Genomic DNA, 11,667 nt, shown 5'->3' with positions numbered 1-11,667 from the left:
TCGAAAACCTTACGGGCCCTAGGACATCCTAGCTCTACAACCCTCCCTCCTTCGTATACCCACGTCACTATATGAACTCACCCTCTAGCAGCCTGTCTGGCAAGTCTAACCATCAGCTTGGCAGCAGCATCCTCATCACTTTGGGTCTCTCTCACTGCTCGGGTCGTCATGGCAACACCATGACTAGCAAGGATCTCAATGGCCTGGAGATGACCTTCAAGCTCATCAAGGTCATGGTAGAGGGCAGACAGGTCGTCACCAACAACTCTGGACAAATAGGAAAGAGCAACAGACAGTATGTTAAGGCTGTTCAGACCTACATGATCACAATAAAATTAACAGTGGTCCCACCTGAACGATTCTGGCAACTATAAAATCCTTGGGGGTTCTGTCAATCAAACATTGCCTCACAAATATTATCGATAATCGCTATCCTAAGGAAAAAGCGCACTGCGCTATCAAACAAGATTATAAAATCACTGAAGGGAGCTCAAAAGTATTCTGATACCAATGATTTGGTATAACAAACATTTCCCATACATCCTGGCTAACCCAAGTAAAAATGTATCTCAGGCTTCAATGATTAAGAACTTAGAAACCCTTCAATGATTTTCCGCTATACTCTGTTATAGAGAGCTTTCCAATCACCCAACAAGGGTTCAAACACAATTTCATGATATTACTCTATAAGCTCTGTAATAGGAGAGTCTTCAAGCTTCCAGCAAGTATTCATTCAATGATCTAACAGTCTTTCCATCTCCCAGCAAAAAATCATATGTAATCCCTATAAGCTCTATATAAGGAGAGTCTTTAAACTACCAGCAAGTATTTATTGCATGATTGCAGTCTTTCAATCACCCAACAAGAATCAAATGTAATCCAAGGCTCTTACCCTAAGCTTTGTTTGGGTAGAACCTTTAGGATCCGTCTTGCTACATCTAGCTGGTCGTCTCTCTCACAGGCATAGATACATCGCTGAGCTAGAGACAGGAGGTCACTCTTCTTTCTTATGATAGGCTCTGGAGACTGCATTATTAAAATAAACAAATAAAACAAATAAAACAAAATGCATTATAATTCTTTAATAAAAATTGACATGAAATCCATTTAAAAACTAGATGGAACTTCGACTGCGCGCAGTCGAAAATGATGCCTCCGCCAAAAAGCAATTTCACAAACCAAAACAGAAGCAATTTTTTAAATTCAAGTTTAATAGTAATCCACAGGTTCTCAGAATATTGTGATTACAAGCTATTTTTCATATACCGTATTTGCCGGCGATAAGGCCGCACCCCCGATTTTGACATTTAAAAAAAAAAAAAAAAAACTTTTGTAGAAGGTGAGATTTGAACTCTTGCATATAAATTTTTGTTGTGATTAAAATCACCGCCTTAGACCGCTCGGCCATCCCGCAATGATGACGTCCTCTGCAGTTTTTTCTGATGTATACATTGGGCCTCTCTCTTGTGTATTGCGCCATAGGCATAGGCATAGGCATAGCTTTGCTCGCGCGATCGACGGCAAAAACTTAAATCTAGATCTACCAGTAGAGTTTGGTTGGTAAGTTATGAATTTTTTTACAAGATTAGCAAAACTTTGCCCTTCATTTAAAAAATATAACACATAATTGTCGTAAGACATGTGTTATTCTAGACAGTTATTCTAGAAATGTCCATCACCTTTCATAGTTGTCCCATATGTACAAATTCGTGCTGTGTTTCATGGTTTTGAAATGCAATTTTTTTTTTTTTACTCTTTCGCCGTAAAGGCCGCACCCCGACTTTTTGATATTTTCTCTTTCAAAAATACTGCGGCCTTTACACCGGCAAATACGGTACATGTATGACCCTTTAATCTTATACATTTTGCAGCGTCTTTCAAACCTTGGTGTACCCTTTTTTTTTTTTTAACAGATTCAGAAAATAAACATACTTACTGTATGTTTACTATTCTCCAAAATGAGCTGACATTTGCACAGATCCTCCTGCAATGATAAATCAAATGAACATATGAGGGTGAGAGGAAGCTAGCAGATTTCTCATCTGAAGAAAGCGAATAAAACAAGCTGACATGGAGCGGGATCAACATTAAAGCTGTAAAAACACACACACACATACACACAGAAGAGAGGATTTACATAGATTGGTCAGTTAAGTTACAAGATCGACTTTAACTGATGTTCATACGATGTATAAAATATTGGAAGACATGCTCTTATGGCATTTTCCTTGACTTTGGGTACATATTTTTTTCTCCAATGCCATCTGCCTTTCATATTGTTTTGATGTCTTGGTCATTGTGATTGTTCATTGGTTTTGATTAATAAAACTTGAGTTAGAAGAAGAAGGAAAAAAGTGTTAAAAGATAATGGCACAGCTAGAAGAAACACAGAAATAAAATCAAGACTTTCTCTGACCTTGGCCAACGATAGCATGAACTCCTCCGTGAGGGTCACTCTGGTTCCAGGCGAATCTTCTTCACACCTCTGGAGAAATGGAATCACCCAACGCTTCATATCCTTCACATACGTCTCGGATGGGGACTGGCACAACAAGAAAAAGATGAATTGATAATAGGGGTGGACATTCTGTTTCATCTTTAATGAGGAGGGAATGAAAGATCTGTAAATTTGTTTGTCTGCTAACACGCCTGTCATATTAAACACATGTCTTGGATGGTGGCTGTCATGATTAACAAGAAAATTATAAAGATAGAGTTTTTACATATAAAATGAAACTTGGAATCATACATCTGAATAATCTCTCTACAATACCTTAAACTTTTTAGATTTATCAAGGGGAACTGCTTTCTCTTTCTACACCCTCCTTTAATTGAAAAAACTGATATCACTATTAAATGTTATCATGTATTTCTATATTATCAAGAAAAAGTATAAGATCATATTAGGATGAGAAGGTACATTGTGGTTTGTTTAACATCATGTGCAACGATGACAAGCTGGAATGCTACCCAGGGAGCGGAGAATGTGCAAACATTGTGTGTAGGTAAGCCTAAATCTGATGACCTTGTTTGACCTCTCACCTTTGACATCATGAGCAGCATTATCTGGAGGTTGGTGAGTTTCTTCAGTGAAGCAAGGGTCAAATCAGGGTCAGTCTGGCACTCATACGACACCACTTCCAAGGTCAAAAGGTCATGGTGAAGACTCTCCAGACCCTGTGATTCATAGACAATGACAAACATGTTATTATTAAAAGGAAGATAAAAAGTGCAATGATAGATATCTATTTGTTATTATTAAACATGTTCTTATTAAAAGGAAGATAAAAAGTGCAATGATAGATATCTATTTGTTATTATTAAACATGTTATTATTAAAAGGAAGATAAAAAGTGCAATGATAGATATCTATTTGTTATTATTAAACATGTTATCATTAAAAGGAAGATAAAAAGTGCAATGATAGATATCCATTTAACCCAGGATTTTTTTGTTAAAGCTTGAATGCAAACATATGGGGATTTTTTCTTCTTCTGATAGTTGGGGCCTTACATGTACATAGTTGACTGCATGTCAGTAAAACCTTGCACAAGGTCTTGGTTTAGTTCCTGAGACCTCAAGTTTCCTAGTCTTCATGGTGTAATTGTTGGTGTTTATATAAATGCTTCCAAAATATGTTTTGAGTATCAAAACAGAAGCCAGAGAAATGGCTAGCTTCTGTAATTAAATTCTGGACTCAGTTTTGTTCAGTTATTAAAGCAACTAATTTAATTGGTCAACATCTAATAGCACTTGATTTAATTAAATATATATCACAGCAAACACTGTATCAATTTTTACAGCAACTAATTAAAGCGATCCGTTCAATTTAAATTGAAGCTATGAAAGATTGGAAGAGGCTTACCGGTATATTCCTTTCCATAGCCAGTCTAACCAATGAAAGGGCATTGTCCACCTGCAAACACAAAAGAAAAATTGAATGATTTGTGCAAATGACAATTTAAGTTCCACTACTGGTAGTTTAGAAAACTGAAATACAATCATTTTGTGAAATAACAACATCATCACAACAAAGGTTCTGGGGTCACATTCCATTTGAAAGGAGAGGACATCATTCAGAAGTACTCTGCATAAAGATTATATATTCCATTTTGACTAAACTTCTTTTTCTTGGACTTAAAGCCTTCAATGGTATGTTTAATCCTATTACTACTTTCAAACTATTTCCATCGCTCATCATCCTAAGCCTTGCTCATCGATTTACGTATTTAAACTTAACATATTTTCATCTTCTACAGCCATTGCTCTGTATATCATCCAGTCCCCCTCTTTTTATATCCCTTCCTACTTCCCTCTCCCCTCTTTCTCTGAATCTTTCCTTCTTGTTATCTTTTCATCTCTGTCTCTTCCTCTCTTTATCTCTCTCTCTCTCTTTCTCACTCTCTTCTCTCCCTCTCTCCCTCCCTTCATCTCTCCCTCTTTGTATCTCTTCCTCTCCCCCCCCCCCCCCCCCTCTCTCTCTCTCTCTCTTCTTTTCTACTACCACCACATACTGATATTTCCCTATTCATCTCACCTGTCTAGATTCATCTTCTATGGCCATTGCTCTGAATATCACCCAATCAGTCAGGAGCTGCTTGGTCATTGTCTCACACCTATGAAAGAACAAGTATATAAATACATCAAACTTCCTTAAGAATATTACACATAATGTATAACAGGATGCTTAATAGGACCTCTGCACATTTCTACTTGTATTCGCAAAATGATTTTTAACTTTGACTTTGATATTTTTAATATAATTAATATTAATTTGTGATAATAATGATCTGATAATTCAAATACGTTTTTCTTTTTTTTTCATTTACAAGCTGCTCCATCATTCTCAACATGAAACATCCATTTCATTCACACCGCTTAATCTGCTCTAGACATAATACCATGACAACTTGATTTGTAGAAACTGTCGCTGAATGGCAATGCTCATCAGATTAGCACTTTTAAGTTATCATTTTCTCTCAATATTTCAGCTGTTTCAAAATTCCTTCCCCTTTCTCTAGAATAACCCCTTGACTTTGAAACAAAAAATACTTTTGAAATGGCTGTCCTTGTCATTATCCTTTCGATATATGCTCGTTTAAATCTTTTAATTTTCTTAATAGAAGATACCATCATGTAAATCAGTATAGCATGGGAGATGTGAGCTGGTCTAGTGGTAATGTCCGTGTTACGATCAGCTCTCTGTCTTTGCCTACAAACTGACTCAGCAGTCCCTGGCTCAAGACTGAGTCATGTCTTTTGGATACTGACGTTACAGGTCGGTCCCAGACGTACATAATCATATCTGATTGATACACGTCTGTTAAAACCCAAGTTACTGTACACGCAGTGCTTTATACCTGAATTTCATGAGATCTGGACTATCCTCGTAGAGGAATGCCCCGTAGTCCAGCTGTGTTGGGTTGATGACCCTCTGGCAGTCTGGGCCCTCGCACCAGTCCTTGTCCCTGTGCTGGTCCTGGTCCCAGGAATACACCTCTGGATCTGACTCATAGCTGGGGAGGAAAATAAGAACTTGGGTGTAACTTTAAAGGGGTCCAGTAACATTGCCTCAGATTCTGAAACAAAATCCTGGATGTAGCCCATGCTGCAATCATAATTGTAAACCTTTTGGTTAGTCAGGAATCCCATGACTTTTACAAGCCGATCGTCTGTCTGATTATCAAGATATTTAAGATTCAAAATCGAATTCAAATTTTGCATTTTCCTAACTGTTTTCATAACACTACAGTCTATTGGGGGAAAATGAGTATGGTAAAACCGGTCACTCAAAGATTTTTACTTTTTTGAGGCACTTCATGATCATTTTGAAGCGCTTCAATTTACACCATATCACAGACACTGATAACACGTAGGGCCATGCATCTCAGATTTAACATTGTTAAATGATGCCTTTAAGTAAGCAAAGATTGTTGGACAAAAAGCCACATTTACACATTATTACATATGTGTTTTTTATTCTCAAGAAATAAGTAATACATGTATGTAAAATACAAGACTCTTTTTACTGCCTTTTTGATGCTACTGAAGCGTTAATGCTGCATTGAATCTTCAACTCAGTGATACTGGAGGAAATCACTTTTAGAGTGATTAGAGTCTGCTCATGTAGAAGTTGAACATTCACCTTGATAAAACATCTGAGATTATCATCCCTCTTTAATACTCTATTGAGTTGGAGCATAAGATTCAGAAGATATGCAAAGAATTGCAGACAATTCTTGGGGGTGTTTCACAAAGATCCTAAATTGAAGTTATCTTTAAATTGGACATAAAAATTATGGAGAGCCATTAGCATCTTTGAAAATATTTTGTAAAAGTTATTTCAAAAGGATTCAAACCATTAATATTTTCTATTTTCAAGGCGATTTCATGTTTGTGATGTGGAATTTATGAAAAGTTTTAAAATACTTGAATATTTGCTTCTGAATATATTATATTTTAAGGCTACAAATGGCTCTCCATAGTGTTTAAGTTCGACTTAGGATCTTGGTGAAACACCCCCCTGGTATACATGTATCAATAAACCAGTTTACGGTTATGGGTGCCATTTTAATTTACGAGTAAACAAACCAAATGACCCCTAGAGGTCAGTGGTTTATGCGTAAATTAAGATTGCGCCCATGCAAATTATGATGACATCACTGCCTGCGCACTGCGTTCTGCGCTCACAGCATAATTTGCATGGGCGCAATCTTAATTTATGCATAAACCACTGACCTCTAGAGGTCATTTGGTTTGTTTACTCGTTAATTAAAATGGCGCCCATGTCTGCGCATGCGCACTGTTGTAACCGTAAACTGGTGTATTCTGATATTTACTCAACCTAATACTCCATAGCATTTGACATATTTACTTTACTTTACTTTCAACCAACCTAGCTTCTGGGAGCAGTGTCTTGTATTCAGTAGGGGGCGTGGTCTCAGGGAAGTTATTAAGAATCATCAACCAATGAGGTAAGGTGTCCTTTCCATGGTAGGTGAACATGATCTCTGAAGCCTTCCAATCAGAATCCTGCAAATAGAAATGGTATTAATAATTCATAATATACTTTAATAATATGATTAATTCATGTTTATTAACTTTGTGGTTTATAGTTTAACTATGGATACCTCATTTTTGTCTTACTACAAAAATTCAATTATTCTTTTTTGAATATTAACAAATTATTTTCTTTCAACAATAAAAATTTCTCTCCACAAAGTTTCCAAACAATGAATAATTCACTATATGTCTATAAAAACTTACCCTAGCCATTCCGACTGCTGCTTCAACAATGTTTTCAGATCTGAACTTCTCAAAGTTCTTCTCGTTGTAAGCTCTCAATGCTGACTCTCCTCCTCCAAGAATTTCCTTTATTAACGAAGATAAAAACAATGAAATACATGTTTACTGATGGTTTTTCAAAACGCATACTTTCAATTCAAACCCAACGAGGGTTGCAATGATGTTGATTTCCTCTGCAGTTGTGTTTATTCCCTTGCAACTAACATTGAAGTTCAAACAAGAAATCCACATCAACTTGCAGCTCTTTCAGTTCCATTGTAGCAAATAATTATAAAGTATTATAAAATATTCAGCTTGATTGTGCAGATTATTTTTCTTCCCGAAAAAAAAAGAGATATGTACATACCCAAGGTCCAAGGGAAGACATATTGTTCCCAACTTGACCATCAAACAGAGAAAAAATGTTAAAGTATGACATTTGTTAACATTTCAAACACAATTCTTGATTCTTTTTTCTAAACTGAGTGGCACAATATGGAGTTGAGAAAGTTTTCATTTTAAATCTTGGTTTACCTCGTAAGTCTTGAGTCTGTCCAAGTACCCCAGCAGTCTGGTACGGCAACGGCACAGCTCCCTCTGCTCAAGAGTCAGCCTAGTTGATACAAGAAACAAGACTTTTAAAACCTAGTGACAGCCGTTTTGCAAGGATTTTATTGACAAAAACTGACAAATTAAGAAATATAATAACCTGTATACTTAATCAACCACATACATGTACACTGAAGGAAAAATGAGAAAATGTGGCATTGAACAATCTTGTTGAATATCTTAAGAATCCATTTATTATTCAAAGTAGGTAAACTGCAGTACACATGCATATTGAGATGCCCGTCAAGGTCACATGCCATTTATTGACTAAAATGAAAGCAACTATAATACTTAAAGAAATCTTCTGGGCAGAAAATACTTGTCTCGACTATTTTGTTTCAGTTTATTCTATGTGAATGAGACTATCAATCAAATTTTTGACAACTTACTTTGAGAAGTCAACCTGGGCCAGGAGTTTTTCTCTCTTCTCCTTTTTCTTCCTCTCAAATTGCTCTTCCTCCGTTTCTTCATCCTCCTCATCATCGTCATCACCATGACGATAGTTATCAAAGTTTCTCTCAAGCTCAATGTCCTCATCGGAACACAAGATGAATCTAGCCAAGAAGAGAGGTAAAGAGATAAAAACAATAAGGAGTCTCATATGGGACAGCCTTTCTTTCTTTTTTATTTGGAAAGGTTTTATTTATCAAAACATCAACATAAAAAATTCAAAATATGTGTTACATTTGTTTTATAGAATATTTCTATTGGTCTGGCTATTGATAAAAAGCTACTTGTATGACAATCACTCCACAATATCCAAGTCACACCACTGAAACCAACACTAGCCAGACTTAAAGATAAACTTGAGTTCTGGTAAAAAAAGAAAATGAATTCTCACAGAATCAAATGAAACTTACACTGAATGTTCAAGATTACAAATAAATGTCATTTGCCAGACAATTTTTGTAGAAAATGTAAACTGGCTGAGTAATGAGCATAGAAAGATAAGGAAATCAAGGTAAGTAGGCCCGACACCATTTGTGTGGTCCCATATACATCTTTCTGAGTACAGTGCTTGTTACTTTACCAAGTCTGGGCCAAATTTATTATGATTTTGATGACTCCAGAACCTTGCAGTACACACCAATACTTAAATGCCTCATGAACAACTTTTTCTGATCTATTCCACACGTTTTCTTTCACAATACAATCGCATGGCCAGAACTCAACTTTATCTTTAACAAAATATTACAACATTTCCTCCGTAATCAATCAGTTTGGAGTCGGATCAGAATCGTTGTGGGGTGTGGAGTATATATCACCAGTGAAAATGATATCTACCTTCCTCTGTCTTCCTTGTTGCCGATAGCGATGAGAGCCTGGAGGTCAGTGCCTCTTAGACCATAGAGGAGGAGCTCCCTGGCAGCATCAATATCATCCGGGATGCGATCCAGACACTCATGGAGAACCCACGACCGTTTGGTGATCTTACTCTACGATAATAAAGAAAGATTTATTTAAAATGGGGTTTTGATATAAACGTAAATGATCTCTCCCTTCTTTTGATGGTATTCAAATGGGATCTGAAACTCTCCATCATCACATAATTTTCAAGGAGTATTTCATACTTGAATGATCTATCTCAGGGGCCTTAACTTAACAAGCTACTATTTCTACTCTATTATATTTTGTTACATGTGATTTCTAGAAGCCAAAAAACTTGACACTTGATACTACTATACAATAACTTATTTTACTGCATAAGAAATCAAATGTCAGTATCTGGACAGTTGAACTCTAGTATTTCATAGTTCTGGTTAATAGGTTAATATAAAAGATTAGACAGATATCACTGAAGCTAACTAAACTTTTACTGAATATTAAGACTAATATCAAAGGTCTGATGTCTCCCAAATTATTCAAACAAATAAACAAAGTAAACAGGTTGCTCAAGCCATCCATTGATTACATGCACAATGTGCATTCTCTAACTCATAGCTGTGCTTTTCAGTCTACATGTACATGCTTTCCAGTAATCTCTCATTATCTGTTTACATTTTGCTATTTCAAAACAAACTTTTTACTGCATGGCTGACAGAAGAGAGTGTTTGACATAAAATCTCTGTTAGCAAAACAAGCGATATGAATTGTAACTCACCAGGTAGTCTTGAATGGAGGCCAGGGAAACTCTACTCTTCCGCCACTGCGTCTGGTAGACCAGGTCTGAATCTAGACCAAATCTCTGAGACAGGGCCAGGGCCTCACCATACTCCTCATTTTGGATCTAAAGATGAGAAGCAGAACAGTTTATTGTTTTGACTTGGAAAATTTTAATGTCATACCTAAAAACAAAATATGAAGAAGTTTAGAGTATAGTTACAGTTACAGGACATTGGTACTATTGGCCTGCTGAAGGCAAAATACATCTATCATTCCGACATATACATGTACGATACACTTTTCTATTTTTCACAAAAGTGCTTTAATTTAAGAATAGAATCAACAGGTGTGCACAGCATAACATGACAAAACATAAATTTAGCGACCACCTGTTTACAAAGACACCATTTTCTGTTTCCCTTGAAAATGGTTTCTCATTGAAACATGGACCACCTGCTCATAAAGACCACTTTTCTTGTCTCCCTTGGTGTTCTTTATAGACAGGTTTCACTGTATAATCCCAAAGCCCTGTGCAAAACCAAGTGGCAGCGACCTCCCAAGAAAAGCCTGGGTCAACCTAAACCGTATCAGAACTGGAATTGGCCGCACACAATATTTCCTACATAAAATTGGAGCTGAATCATCACCAAACTGCGCCTGTGGAGAGATCCAAACTATGGATCATGTCATTGATGATTGTCCGATCTACAAATCCCCCCACAGCGCTTTCGGACTTTGTGAGCTCGATGATGAGACGATCTGTTGGCTCAATAAGGATCTTCCTATCTAGATGACGTACTCCCCGATATTCTTTGCATGAATGAACGAACTGTATAATGATGATATTCATTTTCACTTTTGCTTTAAAAAATTATGATAAATATGTGATAATTACAAGCCATGAGTTGTTACCTTTCTGAGGAACAGCTCATCTGGAGTTGTCTTCTGGACGCTCAAAAGACAGTATGTCCTGTGTGTCACTCTACAGGTATGGAAAGACACAAAGACGATTAAGAATAATACAAAGGCAATAAGTTCATCTGAATAGGTTTATTCAAGAGAAAAGTTTGGTCCTGCGAAACAAAAAAGGAATTTTCTGCTATGTTTACTTGATCATGATGGCTCAATATTATAAGGAGATTATGTTTGGAATCTTTTAAATTTAGAAATACATGTAATCATGAACAATATACATAGATAATTGAGGTAAGCTTCAATATGCCGTAACATTCTACTCCCCTTTGCCAAATGTATGTTGAAAAGCAAGGTTAACCAAAATATGTAAAATACCTCTTTCAGCGCTTCTCATAGTAGTAGTGGTAGTTATTTTACCTGACTGCTAAGAAAGCATAAATGCTTGTTAGTAAGCAACCAGACGGCCGACGGCTTTAGGTCCTCTCTGAGGGACCTGGTAATGAGGATTAATGCCTTACCAAAGGGCACCAGCACATCGCCTTAGTTTCGAACCTGGGTCACCGGATTACGAGACCACTGCTCTACCGACTGAGCTATCGCGCCATAATAAGTTAGTTTGGAATTCTATAATGTAACATACATTTTAGAACACACAAAAGAAACAAACAATCACAATCTAACAGTAACTTGAATAGCCTACCTTGGCTTTTTCCTTGGAGGTTGGAATCTGTCACTTTCTGTCACATAATACATCAC

General features: G+C 36.6%; 1 protein-coding gene across 1 annotated transcript in view; it reads right to left on the bottom strand.

Annotated features, from left to right (window-relative positions):
* LOC589257 (neuroblastoma-amplified sequence) overlaps nt 1–11,667 on the bottom strand; it is a 54,205-nt gene that overhangs the window by 27,049 nt on the left and 15,489 nt on the right. The window contains exons 16-31 of the mRNA XM_030977029.1: nt 11,612–11,667; nt 10,909–10,978; nt 9,995–10,120; nt 9,178–9,329; nt 8,283–8,447; nt 7,819–7,897; nt 7,267–7,371; nt 6,896–7,032; nt 5,361–5,516; nt 4,538–4,616; nt 3,866–3,916; nt 3,043–3,177; nt 2,417–2,542; nt 1,937–1,984; nt 893–1,026; nt 82–267 (exon numbers count right to left, since the gene is read on the bottom strand). Coding sequence (XP_030832889.1) covers nt 82–267; nt 893–1,026; nt 1,937–1,984; nt 2,417–2,542; nt 3,043–3,177; nt 3,866–3,916; nt 4,538–4,616; nt 5,361–5,516; nt 6,896–7,032; nt 7,267–7,371; nt 7,819–7,897; nt 8,283–8,447; nt 9,178–9,329; nt 9,995–10,120; nt 10,909–10,978; nt 11,612–11,667 — 1,805 coding nt within the window. The remainder of the gene's footprint in view (nt 1–81; nt 268–892; nt 1,027–1,936; nt 1,985–2,416; nt 2,543–3,042; nt 3,178–3,865; nt 3,917–4,537; nt 4,617–5,360; nt 5,517–6,895; nt 7,033–7,266; nt 7,372–7,818; nt 7,898–8,282; nt 8,448–9,177; nt 9,330–9,994; nt 10,121–10,908; nt 10,979–11,611) is intronic.

Source organism: Strongylocentrotus purpuratus, unplaced genomic scaffold (genome assembly GCF_000002235.5).
Source record: "Strongylocentrotus purpuratus isolate Spur 01 unplaced genomic scaffold, Spur_5.0 spur5_scaffold_9, whole genome shotgun sequence".
Classification (NCBI taxonomy): Eukaryota; Metazoa; Echinodermata; class Echinoidea; order Camarodonta; family Strongylocentrotidae; genus Strongylocentrotus; species Strongylocentrotus purpuratus.
Note: the sequence above shows the minus strand (reverse complement) of the source record. Positions and strands in the feature narration are given on the sequence as shown.